The sequence below is a fragment of the Caretta caretta genome, chromosome 6 (assembly GCF_965140235.1).
Source record: "Caretta caretta isolate rCarCar2 chromosome 6, rCarCar1.hap1, whole genome shotgun sequence".
NCBI lineage: Eukaryota > Metazoa > Chordata > Testudines > Cheloniidae > Caretta > Caretta caretta.
In genome coordinates, this window is record NC_134211.1 from 124317761 (window position 1) to 124340616 (window position 22856).

At 42.1% G+C, this 22856-nt stretch overlaps 1 protein-coding gene across 2 annotated transcripts in view; it reads left to right on the top strand.

The window, feature by feature from the left end:
- DDHD1 (DDHD domain containing 1) overlaps positions 1 to 9818 on the top strand; it is a 117977-nt gene extending 108159 nt beyond the window's left edge. For both annotated transcript variants that reach the window (XM_048853328.2, XM_048853329.2), the window contains 3 exons: positions 3271 to 3523; positions 5239 to 5433; positions 8512 to 9818. In XM_048853328.2, the coding sequence (XP_048709285.2) occupies positions 3271 to 3523; positions 5239 to 5433; positions 8512 to 8693 (630 nt within the window). In that variant the 3' untranslated portion in view covers positions 8694 to 9818. The remainder of the gene's footprint in view (positions 1 to 3270; positions 3524 to 5238; positions 5434 to 8511) is intronic.
- Positions 9819 to 22856: the final 13038 nt, after the last annotated feature.

The window sequence follows — 22856 nt, forward strand, 5'->3', positions numbered from 1 at the left end:
CTCCCCACAGACCAGGACACACCAACTCAAAGCAGCACCAGACCCTGCCAGAACAGATGCAAAACTTGCAGACATAGCTCCCCTGCTACAATGATCTACGCCCCCCACAACACGCCTTTCAAGATCCAGAAGTCCCACAACGTGTAGTGTACCTCATTGTCACAGGGTCCACTTACAAGGTTCACCTCTCCTGGCTTCTCTGGGGATTAGCTCCTTCCAGGTGCTGTGCTTTCCTCTGGCAGTCTCTCCACCTGTATCTGCAACTCCAGGTGCTCCTTCTTCATGACTTGGCCCTCCAGCCAGGTCACTATATGTGTTTCTCCTTCCTGTGTACGAGTCTTCCTTCAGCAATCCTAGGCAGTCTTCCACTCACTGCCTTATAGCTGTGACACTCTGAGGACAGGTCTACACTACAAATTTACATCAGCGCAGCTGCACCGATGCAGAAAGCTCTCCCCTCGGCTTAATAACTGAAACTCTACAGGGGGGATTACAGTCGTCATAACTACGTTGCTTAGGGGTGTGGATTTTTCACACCCCTGAGCGACAACGTAGTTATACCAAAGTAAATATGTAATGCACATCAAGCCTCTATGTGCCTTGAAAGCTTGTTTCTCCCCCAACAGAAGTTGGTTCAACAAAAGAAGATATTACCTCGACCAACTTGTCTCTCTAATATCCTGGAACCGACGTGGCTACAATAACGCTGCATATAATTTCAGCTGGAAATTTTTAATTAGGCGCATGCATGATACAGGCTTTGTTAATGGGCTAATACCTTTTTTATATAAGAACATAAGAATGGCCATGCTGCGTCAAACCAATGGTCCATCTAGCCCGTATCCTGTCTTCCAACAGTGGCCAATGCCAGAGGCTTCAAAAGGAATGAATAGAACAGGGCAATTATCAAGCGATCCGTCCCCGGTCATCCATTCCCAGCATTTGGCAGTCAGAGGCTGAGGGACACCCAGAGCATGGGATTGCAGCGCCAGCATCTTGGGTAATAGCCATTGATGGATCTATCCTCCATAAATTTACCTCATTCTTTTTAAATCCCAGATACAGTTTTGGCCTTCACAATATTCCCTGGGAACAAGTGTGTCGTGTGAAGAAGTACTTCCTTTTGTTTGTTTTAAACCTGCTGCCTATTAATTTCATTGGGTGACCCCTAGTTCTTGTGTTATGGGAAGGGTTAAACAACACTTCCTTTTTCACTTTCTCCACACCAGTCATGATTTTATAGACTTCAGTCACGTCCCCCCTTAGTCATCTCTTTTTCAAAGCTGAACAGTCCCAGTCTTTTTAATCTCTCTTCATCTGGAAGCTGTTCTATACCCTTAATCATTTTTAAAAAGAAAAGGAGTACTTGTGGCACCTTAGAGACTAACCAATTTATTTGAGCATAAGCTTTCGTGAGCTACAGCTCACTTCATCGGATGCATACTGTGGAAAGTGTAGAAGATCTTTTTATACACACAAAGCATGAAAAAATACCTCCCCCCACCCCAATCTCCTGCTGGTAATAGCTTATCTAAAGTGATCACTCTCCTTACAATGTGTATGATAATCAAGTTGGGCCATTTCCAGCACAAATCCAGGTTTTCCACACACCCACACCCACCCACCCACCCACCCACACACACTCTCTCTCTCTCTCTCCTGCTGCTTATGCTCAAATAAATTGGTTAGTCTCTAAGGTGCCACAAGTACTCCTTTTCTTTTTGCGAATACAGACTAACACGGCAGTTACTCTGAAATTAATCTTTTTTGTTACCCTTCTGTGTATCTTTTCCAGTTTTAATGTGTATTTTTTGAGATGGGGTGACAGAAACTGCATGCAGTATTCAAGGTGTGGGCATACCATGGATTTATATAGAGGCATTATATTTACTGTCTTACTATCCCTTTCCTAGCTGTTCCTAACAAATTCTGCTAGCTTATCTGACTGCTGCTGCAGCGCGATCCATGTAAGAAGGATTTATTTTAAAGAAAACTGCTGTTTAACTCTTGGTGACGGGGGCCCTAGAGAACTGACGTGCCATCCTGTCATCTGGCCCTAGCCAAATACATATCCCAAAAGTGAGGCCAAGATCTCTGCTCCCTGAAACACAGTTAAGGATATTGGAATTTTCTGAATATAAAAGCCATCACGGGACTGTGACTTACCCTTCCATTCCAGCCTACTACTTTTATCTCACTATAGGCCCCAATTCAGTAAAGTATGTAAGCTCATGAATGGTCTAATTAAAGTTCAGTTGAACTAATCACACGTTTAAATGGTTTGCTGAATTAGGGCCATAAGTCTTTATTTCTCCCTCTCCACCGCAGCCCATCTACTGAAGAGCTGCTCGTTGAATACATCTACAGTACACTTTTTTTACCTCGAGTTAATTGAGTGCCAATTAATTCAAAGGCGAGCGTAGCCACTCCCTACACATTTGATCCAGACTACAACCATTTGTTCTTTACCCTAAAGATTACCTAGATTTTGTTCAGTGGTGAGTTACAGAGCAAGTAAGGAGATGCCAGAAAAGTAAAACTTGCTGTCACCTGTACTGTGCAGAAATGGCTTCTGTTGAAAATAAGTGTAATCAGGCTTCTATCTTACTCCTCACACTTTCAAAGCTCGCTACCTAAATTGTGTCTACAATTGCCACATTTGCATAATAAATCTGTTTGTTCAGCTTGTGCAAGCAAAATTAAATAGCCAGTTTTAATGATTTGCTGTGAAATGCAGAATCCGTTTATCCATATAGAAAGGATAAGTCTTTTGCTGTGCTGTAATATTAACGGTACTTTTCACTTCTGATTAAACAATATGGTAGTAGCAGTGTTGCAGAGTAATATACAAGGATATGTGCATAAGCAGCGAGGAAACGAGTCAGTTTTCCCAGAAAGTGAAAACAAATATGACCACAGTGTATCTTCAACATTAGTCAATTTCTGGCTATTAATTTGCTGTAACAGAGCAAGATTTCTTTTCTTAACAGAGTGACAGGGATTGGGAGCAACGAACTCCTGAGTTCTAATTCTGACTATCCCACTGACTCACTTTATTGCCTTTAGCAAGTTATTTTAGTTTTTATATGTATCTCTTCTGTAAAATGGGGTTGCTGCTGTTTATCCATTCATCCCCAGGGGACTGTGAGGATGAATCATTAGTGTTTGTTCAGTAGTTTGAGGATGAAGAGCGCTATATATTGGTAAGTAAATTTAATCTGCAGTGTCTGTCACTGCTCAGGATTTTCTTCTCTTGAATTTATCTTGCAGGCCTATAGACTAGAACCTTTAATTTTGAAACACTACAGCAACATTTCACCTGTCCAGATCCACTGGTACAACACTGCAAACCCTCTACCTTATGAGCACATGAAGCCAAGCTTTCTCAACCCAACAAAAGAACCTACCTCAGTCACCGAGAGTGAAAGTATACCAACCATACCAAGCCCAGCTACTTCACCAGTCATGGTTCGACGCCATTATGGGGAGTCAATAACAAATATAGGCAAAGCAAGTATATTAGGTAACTGCTAATTAAATCTTTTCATATGTACATAACACTTTTCAATTAGGTTTCATGCAATAACATTTTGATTAATTGTTAATAGAGCCCTATTTTCATACAAAGCTTCATTTTTTTCCTTTGTGATATTGAAGGCATAACAATAAATGTGCTGTTTTGGTATCTTTCCTGTACTTCCACACCATATGTGCAGTGCTAATTTAAATCCAAATAAACTTTTATTTAAGGGAATGGGATGTTTATATTAACTACAGCCAATGTTATTTTTTTGCTACTGCTGTCTTATTTGTTGCATGTTTAATTGAAATAACCTCCTGATGGGTTAATAGTCAGTATCTAATAATCAAATGTTATCAGTTAGCAGCATGAAGAATTAAAATGTTTGCATTAAAATCACATTTCACAGTATTGGCGAGTGGCAGCAAGGTCCTTGGTTAGTAATGAGAAATGTTGGTCTTCGTTTAACTTAATATAACATGAATTTCCAGGTGCAAAATTCTAACCTGACATGTTTTTCTGTCCCCTTCATTGTCCTTTAGCATCCTGATCCAGCTTAAGCACTAGCTTACCCTTGAACATATAAACAGTCTCTTTTGCTTTTGATGGGGTTACTCATGTACTTAAAGTTAAGTATGTGCCTAAGAGCATTGCTCAGGGTGGGCCTACACTGTTTGGGTTTTATACTAAAATAACTTGAAAGAAGTTTAAACAAGGTAGCTTGCTCTTGAGTTTCTTCCCTACTGAGCAAGTAAATCTTTATTTTCTATCTGCTTAAGGAATTAGTCTGATTTATAGAATACTTCTAAGCAAGATCTGACATATCTCACTACATAGCTTTTTTTTCTATGTAAGATCTGTATATTTAACGTCATTTTACTATGAAAGTAGCTTTTTAACATAGCCACTAGATGGCAGCAAAGTCAGGAGAAAATCTTAGAGACTGACCAATTTATTTGAGCATAAGCTTTCGTGAGCTACAGTTCACTTCATCTTCATGCATCCGATGAAGTGAGCTGTAGCTCGTGAAAGCTTATGCTGAAATAAATTGGTTAGTCTCTAAGGTGCCACAAGTACTCCTTTTCTTTTTGCGAATACAGACTAACACGGCTGCTACTCTGAAACCTGTCAGGAGAAAATGTTATCATTCTTAAGGTTATGAATCTGTAAACTATCTTAAACTTTCATGCAGTGATTCTCAAACAATAATCATCCCCTTTCAGTGATGATATAGCACTTCTAAGTCTCTCTAGAAATAGTGCAAGCATAAGAAGTTGATGAAAGGAGTGTCCTCTCATTAAAGATGATAATGTGATTCTTCTTTCACATAGAAGGTACTGTAATTATTGTGAAGTACCCAAACCCAGTGTGTTGCAAAATGAATGAGATCGTAAAAGAATTTGTCTGTAAAACAGGAATTAAAATAGACCTTTTCAGTATTGGATATTTTTGAGGGGGGGGGTCCAAAACTGTTCTTGCATATTTTTGTTTCCCTGGCTACAGTTTCTGAATTATAACCTTGATTGTACACTAGATGTGAGTCACATGATAAAAAATGTAGACTTAATTTAAATAAGCTGTTGTTTCCACCCTGGAAAAACATGAGTAGTGTTTTTCTTTCTCTTTCATTCAGCTGTAATTGATGAGTGTTACAGCCACTTTAATTTGTGGTATGATTTAACAGTCATGGTGCCTGTCCTGTTTTGTGCTGAATGCAGGAGCTGCTAGCATTGGGAAGGGTCTTGGAGGGATGTTGTTCTCAAGATTTGGCCGATCTAGTGCACCCACTTCACAAACTTCTGAGACTGGAAAAGACGGAGCAGAAGGCGAAGACAAGAAGCCAGTTGCCATTCATTCTACTGTTGGAATGCCAACCTTCCCACACAGCAGCTCTGGCTTCCTTGACCCCACATGTTAGTGTACCTTTACATTTAGCAGCTAGCTGTATCTTCTGGCCTCTCTTTTGGAAATGGAGACTGTTTTTTAAGTTAACTTTGGATGGATTTGTTGTGGGGGGAACGGGGGACATGGAAATGTGTGTGTTATAACAAACATATGCTCCTATTAAATTGTTTTCTGGGTAGCTTTATGGTAAAAATTGGGTTCATTCCCATTCATTAAATATTTTTCAATTATTTCCAGAGGCTTAAATCTTTGATCTGTTCTTTTTTTTTCTTTTGCTCTTTAAATGGTACATATATTTCACAGAACTTTAGCTAGTACAGTAGAACCTCAGAGTTATGAACACATCGGGAACAGAGGTTGTTTGTAACTCTGAAATGTTCGTAACTCTGAACGAAACATTATGGTGGTTCTTTCAAAAGTACAACTGAACATTGACTTAATACAGCTTTGAAACTTTACTATTCAGGATTAAAATCCTGCTTTCCCTTTATTTTTTTAGTAGTTTATGGTTAGCACTGTACTGTATTTGCAAAAAGAAAAGGAGTATTTGTGATACCTTAGAGACTAAAAAACTTATTTGAGCATTTGTTAGTCTCTAAGGTACCTTGAGTTGTAGTTCACAAAAGCTTATGCTCAAATAAATTGGTTAGTTTCTAAGGTGCCACAGGTACTCCTTTTCTTTTTGCGAATACAGACTAACACGGCTGCTACTCTGAAACCTGCACTGTATTTGCTTTCTTGCTTTTTATTTTTTTCTCTGCTGCTGCCTGATTGCGTACTTCTGGTTCCAAATGAGGTGTGTGGTTGACTGGTCAGTCCGTAACTCTGGTGTTCATAACTCTGAGCTTCTACTGTCCATTCTCTGCTACAATGGTCTCTAAAAGATCATTGGAAAAATTCAACATAATTGCCTCAGAGAAATCCAGTTTCATTTATAGTAGAATGCATTTTTTTAAATTCTCCAGTATATGTCTGGCACTAAGACATACTTTTTGGTGATGTACAAAATAAAGAGAGAGACACAGTCCTTGCCCCTAACAGAGCTGGTCCAAATACAGGACAAAAATTTAGCAAAAGCTTTTATGAAAAAGAGAGCACTTTCTATGCCAAAATTCAAAATGTTGATCAAATTAATTTCAAAACTTTCAGTCACTCTATTGTCAAGGCATTTACTGTCAAAAATTTAGTCTAGTCTGAACTTTCAACAATTTTTCAGTGACCCCTTATTTCATCTTTTTTGACTTCACACGCTCTCAAAGGTGTTTTCCCTATATTCATATACACAGTACTGCCCAATCAAGTCAATCAAGTTCAAAGAGATGACTTTAAATAATCATAGGAAGTCAAAGCTCTATATGTGCAGTCAGATGTTTCACTCTGACAATTTTAATGTTGGCATTAAGATAAAGCTGAAGTTTTGTTTTTCCTTTTCTGAAAAATGTAAGTGTTGTCAACGTGGGCTTTGGATTGGGCTTGTGCATCTTAAATTATCTCTGTAGTAACAGATGAGTCAAGAATATAAGCCGGGCTGCATCTTGTGGTAGCATCCACATGGTATATCAGTTAGCTAGATCAGAGCTAGCTTCAACAGATAATCTGAGTGACTCATTCATCGTACAGGGCAGAGGTTTAATTTTAAATTTAAGGAAAATATGGAGGAGTAACAGTGATCGTTGTTAAATCCTAGTGGGGGGTTCTTTTCAGGAAACTCAGCAACTCCAGCCTTGCCACCCAAACCCTGTATCTATTGTGTTCCATGGATGGAGATCCCACAGTTTAGCCCAGCCAGGCTGACTCAATCCATGGCTGAAGTGTTAACTTCAGAAAGGCCTGCTGCATGGATGTGTGTAAATCTTGCTTGTATCCCAAGGTTCTGTAGTGAAATCGCCAAGAGATAGAAGTGTTTTAGCAGTTTGCTTGCAGAGAAACCAGAGTCATCTGAATTACTGTATTTGGAAACCAGTTAGATGTTGGTTGGAAAATATTAAGCCCTATACCTCCCTGAATGTTGTTGATATCTTGATTGTGGAGATTTTGAGTGATGATATAGTTTTTTACCCTTTGTGCCAATGGCTTTGACAAGCAATTCTATTTTTCTCCAGTATGTTTTTTGGCCTTTGTGGCTAACTAGGATTTTAGCTTATCCATTTCATGCGGTTGCTCCTTTAGAGCTAAGAAAATCTCTACAAATGAGTTGACAACAGTGTGTTAATTGTGGTAGCAACTAAGCCAGTTAAATGTGCAGTAAAGGCTGCTTTGATGTGTGTGGTATAACTGTTGAAATAAAAGAACAGCTGCCGAAACATTTTGCAAAAATCTGGAAACTTAAAAGGACTGACTTTCTGTGTAGGGACTGGGACTAAAGCCATGCATCCGATGAAGTGAGCTGTAGCTCACGAAAGCTTATGCTCAGATAAATTGGTTAGTCTCTAAGGTGCCACAAGTACTCCTTTTCTTTTTGCGAATACAGACTAACACGGCTGTTAGTCTGAAATTTTCAGAAGTGTCAGTGATTGTCGGGTACCTTTATTTGTTTCGGTGCCTAACTTGAGACATCCTAAAGGAGCCTTATTTTCAAAGGGCAGATGCTCCATACTTTCTGAAAATCTGAGAACCTTCAAGGTATCTTAAGTTGGGCCCCTAAAAATTAACTTATCAGTGTATCTCTAGTCACTTTTGAAAATCTTGGCCTAAGCCTGTTTTTTAGAAGAAAAGATCAGGACATCTCCCAAGTAATTCCAGCTAGTTACAATGAAGAATAAGGTTGTTAAAAAACTGTTCTTTCCCGACCTTCAGTGTTTTCTGTGTGATCTATCCATCAATATTGTATTATTTGTAGTAATTGCATATATATATATAAAACCATACATGCGTGAGTACACACGCACACACACACAACATACATACATATATATACTAATTACAAAATGAGAACACTTTAAACCCTCAGCACAGGAATATTGGGTATTTTTTATATACAGGCAAGTAGAAACAAAAACAAATGATAGAAGAATTAGCATGTGGTTTTTCTTTTCAAAGTATGGATCCTAGTAACACTTCCTGTTTCTGTTTTGTTTCATTTCTAGTGGAACTGGAGCACAGGATTGATTTTGAGCTCAGGGAAGGTCTTGTGGAGAGCAGATACTGGTCTGCAGTAACATCGCACACTGCATATTGGTCATCTATGGATATTGCTCTCTTTCTTCTAACCTTCATGTATAAACAGGACCAAGAAGATGCTGACAAATCAAATTTAGACCCTGTTTGAATTTTTTTTGTTTTTGTTTTGTTTTGTTTTGTGGAGGGTGGGAAATTTTACAACAAATGGCACAAAACTGATATTTTACTGTTAAAACGTAGTGTCTAAGGCATGGAAGTTTCAGGTTTAAGTGTATGTTTGGATTTTTTTTCCTGTTTTTAAAGAGCAAAAATGACTTATATTTAAAAACACTTTCGTTTTAAACATTTGCAGACCTAAAATTATTCCAAATTCTCATGATTTTGATTGTATAAACAAGCCAGAAGATGTAGCATCACATAAGCACTGTTGGTGCAATGTGCTTGGGTGACATACATGCTAATGACCATAACTGCTGTTTAGTTCATTAAAATATAAAGATTAGTCAACTGAAACTAATTAACTTTCATTAACAAAACATACGTTAGCTGCAAACCTAAAACTGCCATGTTCCTATGTTTTATGTACCAGTAAATAATAAACATTGGTGTCATTTTTCTAAGACTTTATTCAAATCTACAGGTTATTACCCACAGTTCCTTTGAAAGACCATTCTTACTGCTGACTTCAAGGGTGTATTACACATAATTTGTTTAGAAGCTGCTGGAAAAGCATGAGACAAATATTTGAAATACTGTAATTATAATTTATTATTACCTCTGACTAATTGCTTCATTTATTCCAGTGTATAAAACATTACTTTTTTACTGGTTTCTTTTGGCTTAATTTAAGAACCACATTTATTTTCTACAGTGTTAAGACTTTTTCTCAGATATACATATCTTTGTACTATTCAAATGAATATATGGACACTGTGGCACACTTTCAGTATTTTTTTCATTAAAAATAAATCTTTGTGGTTTCACACAAATGACACTAGTTACATTCTTCTCAAAGGTAAGTAACCTCTTTCATAGACCCCTGCCTTTTTGGTCACATGTCTCACAAATGACTGAGGGCTTATTTTGGACTTCTCATTAGACTTAATTTGCAGTAGCCAAGTGTGTTCCATTTACTGCTACTGAAAATATGTGCAATAATGTATTGAGAAGAAAGAGTGCCACTTAAAACGAATTTGGTGAGCTCAGAAGCATTTGCATAATTGATATCAGAAGCAAACAGTGTGATACTTTTTATTAAAAGCCAAACAAAAGAGTTCTGCCCGTGTTTCATTTTATGAAAATCAGACCCCATCATGTGATTTCTGTAAAAGGATTGCAGTTGTAGCTTGATCAAATTCCTAAGGAGCCAGGAGAGGACTGTTACGAAGAAAGGAAATCTTCAAATAAAGAACTAAGTCAATTCTGGGATCATAAAACAGAATTTTAAGGCTCTGGAGCAGAAGGGTCAAATACGCGACCTGTGTGCTGGACCCAGATGATGTGTTCATGTGACCTATGTCATATATTTTTTTAAAAAGCGTTCTTGGTGGTTGCAAACAGATCCAAACCCAGTGTAAACAGATGCAGTAATGTCTTCCTGAGACTGGAGACAGCCTGAAGAGGTAGATATGGTATATTTTGACTTTAATAAGGCTTTTGATACTGTCTCATATGACCTTCTCATAAACAACCTAGGGAAATACAACCTAGATGGATAATGAAAAGGAGGACTTGTGGCACCTTAGAGACTAACCAATTTATTTGAGCATAAGCTGTCGTGAGCTACAGCTCACTTCATCCGATGAAGTGAGTTGTAGCTCACGAAAGCTTAGGCTCAAATAAATTGGCTAGTCTCTAAGGTGCCACAAGTACTCCTTTTCTTTTTGCGAACACAGACTAACACGGCTGTTACTCTGAAACCTGTCATTATAGATGGATAATACAACCCACCACTATAGGTGGGTGCATAGCTGGTTGGAAAACCGTTCCCAGAGAGTAGTCATCAGTGGTTCACAGTCCAGCTGGAAGGACACACCGAGTGGGGTCCTGCAGAGATTAGTTCTGGGTCCGGTTCTGTTCAATATCTTCATCAGTGATTTAGATAATGGCATGGAGAGGTTGCAAGTACATTGGAGAATAGGATTAAAATTTAAAATCTAGACAAACTGGAGAAATGGCCTGAAGTAAATAGGATGAAATTCTATAAGGGCAACTGCAAAATACTCCACTTAGGAAGGAACAGTCAGTTGCACACATACAAAATGGGAAATGACTGCCTAGGAAGGAGTACTGCAGAAAGGGATCTGGGGGCCATAGTAGATCATAAGCTAAATATGGGTCAACCGTATAACACTATATTGCCAAAAAAAAAAAAAAAAGTAAATACTATTCTGGGATGTATTAGCAGGATTATTGTAAGTAAGACACGAGAAGTAATTCTTCCGCTCTACTGTGCACTGATTAGGCCTCAGCTGGAGTATTGTGTCCAGTTCTGGGTGCCACAAATATGAGTCAACAGTCTAACACTGTTGCAAAAGAAGCAGACATCATTCTGGGATGTATTAGCAGGAGTGTTGTAAGCAAGACACGAGAAGTAGTTGTTCTGCTCTACTCCACACTGATTAGGCCTCAGCTGCAGTAGTGTGTCCAGTTCTGGGCGCCACATTTCAGGAAAGATGTGGACAAATTGCAGAAAGTCTAGAGAAGAACAAAAATGATTAAAGGTCTAGAAAACTTGACCTATGAGGGATGATTGGAAAAGTTGGGTTTGTTTAGTGCAGAGAAAAGACTAAGAGCAGGCATGATAACAGTTTTCAAGTACATAAAAGATTGTTACAAGGAGGGGGATGAAAAATTGTTCTCCTTAACCTCTGAGGATATGACAAGAAGCAATGGGCTTAAACTGCAGCAAGGGTAGTTTAGGTTGGACATTAGGAAAAACTTCCTAACTGTCAGGATGGTTAAGCACTGGAATATATTGCCTAGGGAGGTTGTGGAATCTCCATCATTGGAGATTTTTAATAGGTTGGACAAACACCTGCCAGGGATGGTCTAGATAATACTTAGTCCTGCCATGAGCAGGGGACTGGACTAGATGACCTCTCAAGGTCCCTTCTAGTCCTATGATTCTATGAAATGACGTCTGTGAGATATGCACCCCTTGGGGTGTTAAATCTGAAGACCACTTTAGTGTAAGCGGTAGCTATTTCATTGCTTATATTATTGGTGGAATTTGGAAAGGAAGCCCACAGATTGAGACTAAGAATTTGGTAATAGCTAGAGAAAAGAAAGGAGAAGAGACACAAAGACAGAAAAGATGGTGAAAATGGAGGTTGGGGAGGGAAGAGATCAGGCAGAAATAGAAGAGTTCTAAAGCTGGCATATTCTCCCATTGATATACCTACAAAGGGCTATGCTCTAATTTTGAATTTTGTGAAAACCTTCCATTTATCTCAGTGGATTAAGGATGTTTTATAATCCTAAATTTTTACCCTGGCCCATGGACCATAATTAAAAATGGAATTATGCCCTCCAAGGCATTTGTCCCTGGCACCATTGTTCTGGAAGAACATGTCTTCGAGTAGTGTCCTTATGGGTGCTCCATGTCCAGATGTGTCCACGTGGCTTTGGTCAGATATTTGGTAGCAGTGCCTGTTCAGCCCATGCAGGCACTCCCGACATCCTCATGCCCCACGCCGAGGATACATAGAGCTGTACAGGCAAACCGCCCCCAGTTCCACCTCAGCTGCTTTGGCCTGAGAGAGAGTGCCTTGCATACCTACTTCTAACTTAATCTTTAGCTTAGTCTTAGGTTTCTCGAGTATTAGTTCTGTGTAGTTACTTAGTATTTTCTCTTTTATGTATAGTTTTATAGTTCCTTTACTTCATTCAATGGGATTTTTTCTCTGTTAAGCTTTTCTCTTCCTCCTTTCCCCCTCTGTCTGGGGTTCTCCTTGGGGCTCATTGCTGGGGTATGCCAGGATCGCTGAGATTCAAGTGCTGTCTCACCTGCTGGGAATCTGTGTGCACACCCCTGTACAGTCGTCGGAGATTTTTGTCTTAGCTGTATCCGTAGGGTTGACTGTGGTGCCCTCTGGAGTGGTTTGCTCATGCGTCAGTATAAATTCCTTCTTACTGCCCATAGCAGTTGGTCGGAGCACATTTTTCCATTGCCTAGCAAGTGGTTAGCGGTTCTCTCCTTTCGTTGAGCTTTTAGTGTCTTGTAAATAGTTTGTTGACAGTAGCTAGTAAGTAGTGTAGTTAGTAAGTTATTGTCCTGGTAGCGACTTTGCCCCAGGCAGGGCATGCCCCAGTCTCCAGGTTTTAAGCCCCGTTCTGACTGTAACAGGCCTGTCCCTGTTAGTGACCCCCATAGCAGCTGCCTGAAGTGCTTGGGGGAGTCACATGTGAAGGACAAGTGTCACATCTGTAAGAACTTTCATCCCAGAACGCAGAAGGAGCACAACATCCGTTTGAGGGCCCTCCTCATGGAGGCTGCTCTCTGCCTGGCCTTGGAGCTGTCCTGGCTGGACTCTGCTCTGAGTACTTCAGCCTCAATGCATAGTGCACTCCCGGCATCGGGCTCCACCCGGCACCGCTTTCCTTCCTCAGTGTCCAGGAAGACCTCAGAGAAGTGTGACTCCCCGGCACCAAGGTAGAAAGGCCAAGAGGTTTCAGCTAAAGGATCCAGTTTGGGCCACCCACCCACCCTGGAGCTACATGGGAGAACCTCCGTGATGGGGCCCTCTGGCCCCTTAAGGGATCCACCACTGACTCTCGGGAGTAGTAGGGGACCCAGAATCATGGCGGGGCCAACGCCCTCCCAGACCCTCCTGGTGCCCAGAGAGCAAATGGACTCAGCACCACACAAAATGCTGGACCCGATAAAGGATCCCTACAAGGGCAAGCCTGCCTTAAAAACCCCCCAGAGGGCAAGCGAACACCACCAGTCCCTGGAGCTGAGGCAGCAGTCTGTCTCCTTGCCCCAGGTCTCCGCAACAGCCCAGGTCACTGGTTTGTCTTAGGTCACTGGCACTGGGGCACCTAATATACCGACGCATGAGTGCAGCTCTCCAGAGGCCGCCACAGCCGATGCTATTCATGCCGCTAAGGCAAAAATCTCCAATGACTGTAGGCTGACCAGAGAGCAAGTGTGAAAAATCGGGACGGGGGAGGGGGTAATAGGAGCCTACATAAGAAAAAGCTCCAAATATCATGACTGTCCCTATAAAATCGGGACATCTGGTCATCCTAGATGACTGTGCACGTGGGCGTGCACACACATCTAGAATGGAATGGACATGAGCAACACATCTGGAAGAGCAACAGTTACAAAGGTAGGTAACCGTTTTTTTTTAAATATCTGTAACGGTGAAATTCAAGATGTTTAAAAATGCTGTGGCCATGAAATTTGCCAGAATGGACTGTCAATTTGGTAGGGCCCTAATCATGTGATCTGAAGGTATAGTTGGAATGTCAGATCATCCAACTGCCAGTGTTTCTTCCACTAGAGAGGAGTTTGGCTTTGCAAGGTGCATCTTCTGGTAGTTTTCTTCAGAAATCATTAGAGATGGAGACCACCCGTTGGGTTGTCATGTCTACCTCCCTACCAATCTGTGACTGTTTCCAGTAGTCTGTCCTTGAGTGCTCTGTCAGTTTTAAATTACTCTGGCCACAGGACTTTCACTGCTGTCCTTGCTGTTAAGTCATTTTTCCTAGTATTCAGCTTCATAAGAACATAAATATTCTTTTACTCAATTCCATCCCTTTCTCCGAGTTCTACCACCTTGGGCCACATTAAGGAATTCCTCTTCTTTTGTTACTTTCAGCTTTTATCGCCTATATGTCTAACCGCAAAATCCCTTTATTTTATTTCACTTTCCTAACTGTTACTTGCAAAACCATCCAGTTAGTTTCGTCCTTTTTCTGGTTCCATTAATGAAGAGGGTAAACATAACTGGGCCTCGCTCTCACATTTTCGTTACTCTCCTGATCTGCATCTCTTCCTCACTTGCGATTTATTGTTGTCCATTTGTTTCTTCAGCCTGTCGTCAGTCGGTGTGACTGCCCAAATCCAAGTCCGTTTGAATTTATTTGCAATGGAGTAAGTGCATTGTAATTCTTACTTAATGCAAGTAAGAATTCATGAGACACCATATGAAATGTTTTACTAAAGTCAGGTACAAGAACGTATTTCTTGAATGTCTTTTTTTCCACTGACTTTGTAACTATCAAACAAGCAGCCAAGTTTCTCTCAAAATTTGTTCTTTGTTTATTTCTCATGGGTCCATTAATTGCTAGATACTTTTTTTTTTTAACCTCCCCTCTGCATTGCTTTATTTAACTAGGATTGACCTTAATTTATCTGATGGTAATTTGCAAAATTATCTTCCCATTCTCTCCTTCTGTTGCTGGATTTCCATGATTTTTCAAAAACTGACACTAATTCAGTAAGCTCGCTACATATTTGCCTTAAGACCCCAGGGAGCTGTATCTAGACCTCCTGAATTATTTTTTCCAATTTTTCCAGGTATTACCCTATCAACTGCACTCTTCATCAACAACTATACTGAGCAGATTTTCCTTCCTTCCTATACCTGTCTTTTCTCTTTGTTGTGAAAAGTTTTTTAAGCAATTCACAATCTCATCCATGTTAGAATCTTTGTGTTCCAGCTTATTGAATGGACCTACTTTCTCTTTTCTTTTTTTCCCCACCCCACCCTTTTCTTGATGAGTTTGTAAAAAGCCCTTCTTTTTCCTCAACACTAGACCTTTATTTTTAGTTTCTCTCTCCCTCTTCCCTCTATATTCTCCAGTACACGTTCTCTCTGACCTGTGATTCTTAAATTAATTTCTCCTAGTGCCTTTGGCTGCTTCTTGTGCCTTGATTTGTCCACTGGAATTGTAGCTTGCATTATGGTAGTGTCTTTTGAGGATGTCCTGTGTCTTCAAAATTCATGGACTCAAATACTGCATGGCCACATATGTGCCAGATTTCTTATTTCCTAACATTGATTTTGTTGAAATCAAATAGCCTTGTATTGTTGTATCCTATGAAACTTATTCCTTGAAGCCCTGATTCAGCAAAGCACTTACGGATGTGCTTAACTTTAAGCGTGAATTTAGATGTTTTGCTCAGGTGGGACCTCTGTGTTGAATTCAAGCAACTTTGAGGTCATTGGCAGCATCAAACTTCCTTCTGACACTCTCATCCTCAGTCAATTCTGTCCTGTTGGTAAGCAGTAGATCTGGGATGGCTTCCCCGGAGGCTGGATTCTCTACCTTTTTGAGGTTTTCTTGTACATAGATATATAAATCTATTTGATTCACCTTTAGCTGTATTTGTTGCAATGTTGTGTGGTTCCCCAAGTGCAATTACGAAACCAGTTAAAAATACACACATCTGGCACTGACAAAACATCAGCAATCTGTTTTCATCTTCCAAAAATTAAACCTCTAATCTTGAGGAGAGAAATACCTGGGCAAACCGGTTTGCAGCAAGCTCTGAAGTTCAATAAACTCTGCTGCTCTTGGGAAGCAAATTCCAGAATAAAAATCTTCCTCTGAGAGCAATTGTAGAGACTGTCAGCTAACACATCTCAGCTGATCTTTGGTAAGAGTATGAGGAGTCAGTGAGTCTCTTGCAAAGACGTCAGTCCCATGTGTAATCTCTTGTGGCTTTGAATGCCTCAATAGTTTATCAAGAAAGAGGCTTTCATTTTCATTCTCCAGTTATGTGAATGTCTGTCACAGATTGATTAACTTCTCGTTTAATTTCTTAACCAAAGTGTGCTGCATTTTGCTGTTCTTGACTTCATTATGAAATTGTATTTCTTTGGCCATAAACGTGGAAATTTGTCACAATATTACCTCAGCTGTAGATAGTAGCTATCAACAGTATCATTCCAGGTGTGTAAATGCTTCCTCCAGTTTATTATTGTAGGTCTTATGCCTCTGTTCAACAGGGAGGAACTGGCTGCAACTGCAAATCTGAAGGCACTTTGGGTGAAAGTGATAACGAGATAATAGATTTCCTGATTTTTAAGAAAAGGAAGGAGTTAGAGATGCAGAATAAGAACAAGGAACTTCAAAGAAAAAAAGCAGACTAACTAACTTAGAGAACTGGTAACTAAGGTCCCATGGGAAGAAAAGCTAAGGGGAAAAGTTCGGGAGAGTTTGGCAGTTTCTCAGAGACAATATTAAAGCCACAACAGCAAACTATCCAGATGTGAAGGAAAGATAGGAAGAATAATAAGAGGCCAATATGGCTCCATCAGGAGCTCTTTAATGACATGAAAAGGAATCCTTCAAAAAGTGGAAATATGGACAAATTGCTAAGGAGGAGTACAAACGAATAGTTCAAGCATATAAGGACAAAATCAGAATGGTTAAGGCACAAAATGAGTTACACCTAGCAAGGGACATAAAAAACAAGAAGAGGTTCTATACATACATTTGGGAGAAAGATTAAGGAAAGTGTAGGGAACCTCCTTGGGACCAGACCCTTTGGTCGTTTGTACATCTGTATTGAGCCTGTTGTTTGCTCCAACTGAATGCTGCTCTGCAGTTTTGGAGAGTAGTTGCCACACTCAGCTTGTCGACATGGAGCTGAATTCATCCACTCTTACTATTAGTGGCTGCTGGAGTGCTCCACCAATCTCCAGTTAATATGTGCTAAGCACATAGCTCCGCCAGACCTTCAACAAGATGCTAGTACTGTTAAGTCTGCTCGGAGAGCTGTGACAGGTGAAATCAACTTAATACATCTCCATTTGCCCTATTCCCCATCTTCATACAGGAAACATGCAGCACCAACTCAAAGGTTTGCATGTATTCAGGGGAGGAATCCCGCTCCTGCAGACCAGGGTATGCCACCACGGCTGATCACCCCTTGTCTACAGCAGCTCACCCGCTTCTGGACAAGAGCATACTGGCCTTTTCCCATGCACAGGTGTCGCGAGTGAATGCATTGGTGGAAGCCCATCCCTGGACCTGCCTCCTTGTCCAGTTGGTCGTAGGTCCAGACCAGGCTCAACAGGCTATTTTCTGGCTCATCTGGAATTGCAGCAACTGTGCTGCGGCTTGGCCTGATTTCCTCCCCATGTTGTGCCCGTGGGGCAATGCTGCGGACAGCAACGCATCTGGTGGAAGAGTGCCTCCCTCGAGATCTGGAGGGCGGTTTACCACGCCTAGCCTCCCTGGATTCAGTGGCTCTCCTCTGGTTACAGCACCTGCACAACAAGCTCTGACGTCTGCGTCTGAGAAGAAAACGCTGCTGCATTGGCATTTGAATTAGTCACTTTGCAAGTGTCAGGCCCCTGGGTCAGCTGGGCAAGCCAGCCTAGACATCCGCTGCCAGTGACCTTTTGGCCACCGCACCACAACATGGATCTCGCTGTTGCCAAACATTTTACAGCAAAGTTTATACTTAGCGCAAAACCTTTATTGCGATTTTTTTTCGCATCCCTCTGTAAAGCCAAAGTGCCTTAACAACAGGAGTCCAACTGTGTCAGGAGAAAAATTATCTTCTCTATCAATCAAGGTGTCTCAAATTTAATGTCCAGTACTGTCTTGTGACTAGCCAGAGCTAGAAATGAGTCTATGAAACCACTAGAAAGAGGCTGCACTCCCAGTTTTCTCCCATGAGAGAGAGCTTGGATTTCTAGCCCTGCTGTTTCATGTAATACAGGAATTTAGTCACTCCCTGTAATTTCATTCCTGGACTTCAGCCAATTAACTGTTGTGTGGGAAGGATCCGTGTGGTCTGAGGAAGAACAAAAGTTGATTCACCAGGTTCTTTGGAAAAGCAAAATACTGGCTGGCCAAAAGCTGCTCCGAGGTTTGGAATGTTGCTCCAGATCTTCAGCTGGTGCAAACTGGCATAACGGCAATGGAGCAATGCTAATGAACACCAAGTGAGGCTTGCAGAGCAGCAAGGGGCCTGAGCTGCAAAGACGGAATTTGGATCCGAACTTCCCTGGAGCTAGGGGTGGTTTTTGTATTAAGCACTACAATTTGGGCTCATCTGTAGCTGGAAGTAGTCTCAATAGAAGTCAGCTGGCAGGGTACAAATGAGGAAGCAAAATCAATACAGTTTCCTCCATGGCTGCAGAATTAAAGGAATTTATTCCAGGAAAATCATGACTGCATACTGCTAGTACTTTCAAGAGGTAGTTCTTCACCTGCTGGAATGTGAATAGCCCTTAGCTTTCTTTTGCTGGAATGAGAATAAAAATCTGTGCTTAAGCACTGTGTCCGATACACAGCTTGATCTAATGTGCAGAGAAGTACCTTCGCTAAAGAATCTTGACTGTATTTCTCCTCACTAATCGACCCTTTACACTGAGGGTTTATGTTGATCAGACGTCTCAGCTGGATTCCCTTGCATGACACCCTGCAGAGAATTCTGCTACCCGTGGATAGAGTGGAATCTTACGGTAGAGAAAAGAAGGGCGGTGCAATCAGAACCAACTCCCCAAGTGACCACAGCCGTTCCTGAGGGCCATTCGGGGCAGCACCCCACGAAGGGACCTGTGGGAGTTCTGCTTCTGCAGCATCTCATGGAATCTTGAGGCTCGTGAAGGCCCAACCCCTCATCATCCTCAACGGAATTGGGTGGGAACTTGGCACGCTCTCCTGTGGCTTTTCCTGCCATGGGGATTATCTCATCCACTGTCCCTTGTTCATTCTATTTTCAGCTTCTCAATAGGCTGCTTCTGCAGGGAAATTGGGCCAAAATTCCATGCGATGACAACATGAACCTTAAAGGGTTTTTTTGGCATTGTGTAAATGTAGAAGTTCATAGATGCTGAGGCCACAAGGGACCCTTATGATCTGGTCTGACCTGCATAGCACAGGCCAGAGAGTTGTTCCCAGCTTTATTGGGCTGCTCTCTAAAGAGTTTTCACTCCCTAGTCACTGGGCCAGAGAGGCATTAAACAGCATTTTTTAAGACTTTGTGGTTGCAAACTTTGGGACTATTTGACACTTTTTTTCAATAAATTTTGATCCTGGAAAGCCATGCAAATGTATGCAGATATATTCATATTAGTGCCATATTCTTTGAGCAGGGGATTGGACTAGATGACCTCCTGAGGTCCCTTCCAACCCTGATATTCTATTATATGATTCATGGTATTTCCTATTGCTGTGCATCATTAAGGCTTTTAAGACAATTTCCAGCCATGTGGGGAAAATAATCCCGAATGTAAGGTTTTGTAATAAATATTTTGTCAAACTTGGTTATGTTGCACAATTATAGTATTAGTATTTTCGATATATAGACTACAGTTCAACCTACATTATGAAACTTCATAGGGAAAAAAATGTCTGGGTGTGAGACATGTTTCTGGATAGTAAAAAGTCTTTTAATTTTTCCTTCATGGATTTATTCTGGGATAGCTGGAGCGCGCGTGTGTATGTCATTGGGTGTGTGTGTGTGTGTATATATATATGTTTCTACGTAAGTGTAGTGTTAAAAAGCAGGGTTTTATTTAATATATGTCTAAAGCGGGGTGGGGAACCTCCAGCCTGCTGGCTGAATCCGACCCCCTGCTTCATTTCATCTAGCCCATGGCAAGTCTGAACACCCTGGGCCAGAAGCCCTGCACCTCAGCGTCCACACACACACACACACACACACACACACACGGGGCTGGAGCCCTGAGCGCCATCTCACTCGCTGCGGGGGTAGGGTTGCCAGGCCATTAAGTCTGGTCGGCTCCGCACAGTGGCTGGCATGTCCCTGCGGCCCCTAGGCAGAGGGGTGATCAGGGAAGCTCCGCGTGCTGCCCCCACCCCCAGCGCTGGCTCTGCATCTCCCACTGGCTGGGAACCGTGGCCAATGGGCACTGCAGGTGCATGGCCTGTGGGAGCAGGCACCATGCAGAGCCCCCTGGCTCCTCCAGCTAGAGGCCAGACATGGCAGCCGCTTCTGGGAGGAGCTCGGAGCCAGGGCAGGCAGGGAGCCTGCCTTAGCCCCACTGCGCCACTGACAGGGAGCCACCTGAGGTACAAACCCCCCTGCCCCATCCTGAACCTCCTGCCCCCAGTCAGAACCCCCTTCTGCACCCTAACTCCTTCCCAGACCCTGCACCCCAAGCCCCTGCCCCAGCCCTGAGCCCCCTCCCATACCCGAACTCCCTCCCGGAGCCTGCACCCTGCACTTTCTCCTGCAGCTTAACCCGCAGCCCTGAGCCCCCTCCCATACCCAAAGTCCCTACTAGAGTCTGCACCCCACACTTCCTCCCGCACCACTGCCTGAGCCCACTCCCGCACTCCAAACCCCTTGGCCCCAGCCCAGAGCCCCCTCCCGTACCCCCAGCCCCACCCCAGAGCCCACACCCCAGCTGGAGTCCTCACCCCCTCCTGCACCTTGAACACCTCATTTCTGGCCCCACCCCAGAGCCCAGGGGAAGCCCCAAGCCTCTGCACCTCCCTGCAGGCCTAGAGCCGCGAGCACCAGCTTGCCCCACTGCGGGGGGAACCCCCGAGCCTCCACACCCTCCCCTTTTCCCCCCACGGGGCTGTGTGTGGCTCGTGACTGATTTTTTTCAGTGGGTCAGTGGCCCCTGATAGAAAAAAGATTCCCCACCCCTGGTCTAAAGCATATGTTACATACACAGAATTTTATCTGCTCCAGGTTATTGTATTAATTAACCTGTTAACACAATTATCTCTGACTCACTTTAGAGAGACCCATCCGAACCATGCTTTTTCTTTAGGGTTGGGTATAAATAATGGGTGAGTCGTGTGTTTTCACTCTGGCCTTATTTGTGGATGGGCAGATGTAGTTCACAGTATTGTCTGATACCTTATGCTTTTTTCATCAAGTTAAAGAGCACAACTTTCTCTTCCCCCACCCACCGGTTGACTCACACCCCAAGTATGTTTCTGGTCAGGATGTCTTGTGATTTTTTTTTTTTTCCCCTGACATAAGGTTTTTCTGTTTCCAGTGTTTGTAATTAACATTGAGAATTGTTCACTTCTCTCTCAAATGTTCTAGGTCCTAGGAGTGGGGGGATCTCCTGGGAAACAGACTTGCCTTTTGCAGAGCAGAAAGTTACTTAACCATCATTCTTGTTCTCTGAAGTAAATTCTAGAAATCCACCCTGCCCCCCTCCTCCGGGAATTAGTTTTAAATAATTGGAACCATCTCTGATTTGCTCTGACACACTTCAAGCAGTACGAGGCGGGGAGGTCTCTCTTCCCTGCAGCCCGGGAGATCTGCACCCATCAGTTCCCCAACTGCGGTATGTAAACACGGTGGTAATGTGAACCAGTGACGTTTGGGAACTCTGCTGGCTCGACTATAAAGAATTTTACAGAAACAGTTGCCCACTTTCAGGGATATTTTGGGGAAATGAATTTCATCTTCCACTTGGAGCGCCACATAAATCTCAGGGCCGTGACCTTGGTCTCTGAGTCAAAGCGTTCACTGCACTGGTAAATTAGGAACACAGAATTTACTGTGCTAGATTAAATTATTAACCCATCTAGCTTGGCATCCTGTCTGTAGCAGTACCAGGGCTTGAGAGAGAGGGAAACCCATGCCACAGCTTCCTGTTAAGCAAACCATAAATCATCTAGCCTACGCTTTGTGATTGTGACCTCACTGGCAGTAGGCTCACACCTGCAAGTGTAAGACCCTGTTACCTGTATCAGCAGCCATTTTTAAAAGCCAGCCAAGCAATCTGATGGATGTTATTTATTATTTGTATTACAGTAGCACCTAGGTGTGCACACACAGTAAGGGACTGCCGCTGCTCCAAAGAACTCACTATCCAAAGCGGTAGGGAAGATCAAAAGGTGGGAGAAAAGTATTATCCCTTTTTTACAGATAACGAACTGAGGCACCAAGAAATGACTTGACCAAGGTCACATGGATAATCTGTGGCAGAACCAGAAACTGAACCCAGGTCTCGTTGAGTGCCAGCCCAATGCTTTAAACACAAAGCCATCCTTCTCTGGGAACTCCAGTACTGGTGAATTTCATTGATCCAGCCGGCTGTGAAAACGCATTTCCTTGGATCTGTTCTAAGTGCACTGCCTTCTAACTAGAACTGGGAGGGGGCCCCATCTTCTGTTTTGCAGGAAATTCTACTATTTTCTCTTGTTCCAAAACAGAACGTAAGCAAAAAGTTTCTGAATTTCCCATGAAAGAAAATTCAGGGGAGAAAAAAATCTGTTTTGGATGGATCAGAATGTTTTGTTTCTATTTTGACTTTTAAAAATGTTTATTAATGTGAAAAAATTTTTGAAAAGTCATTTGAAATGAAATTTCATTGAAATCTACATTTCAGTATTGATCAAA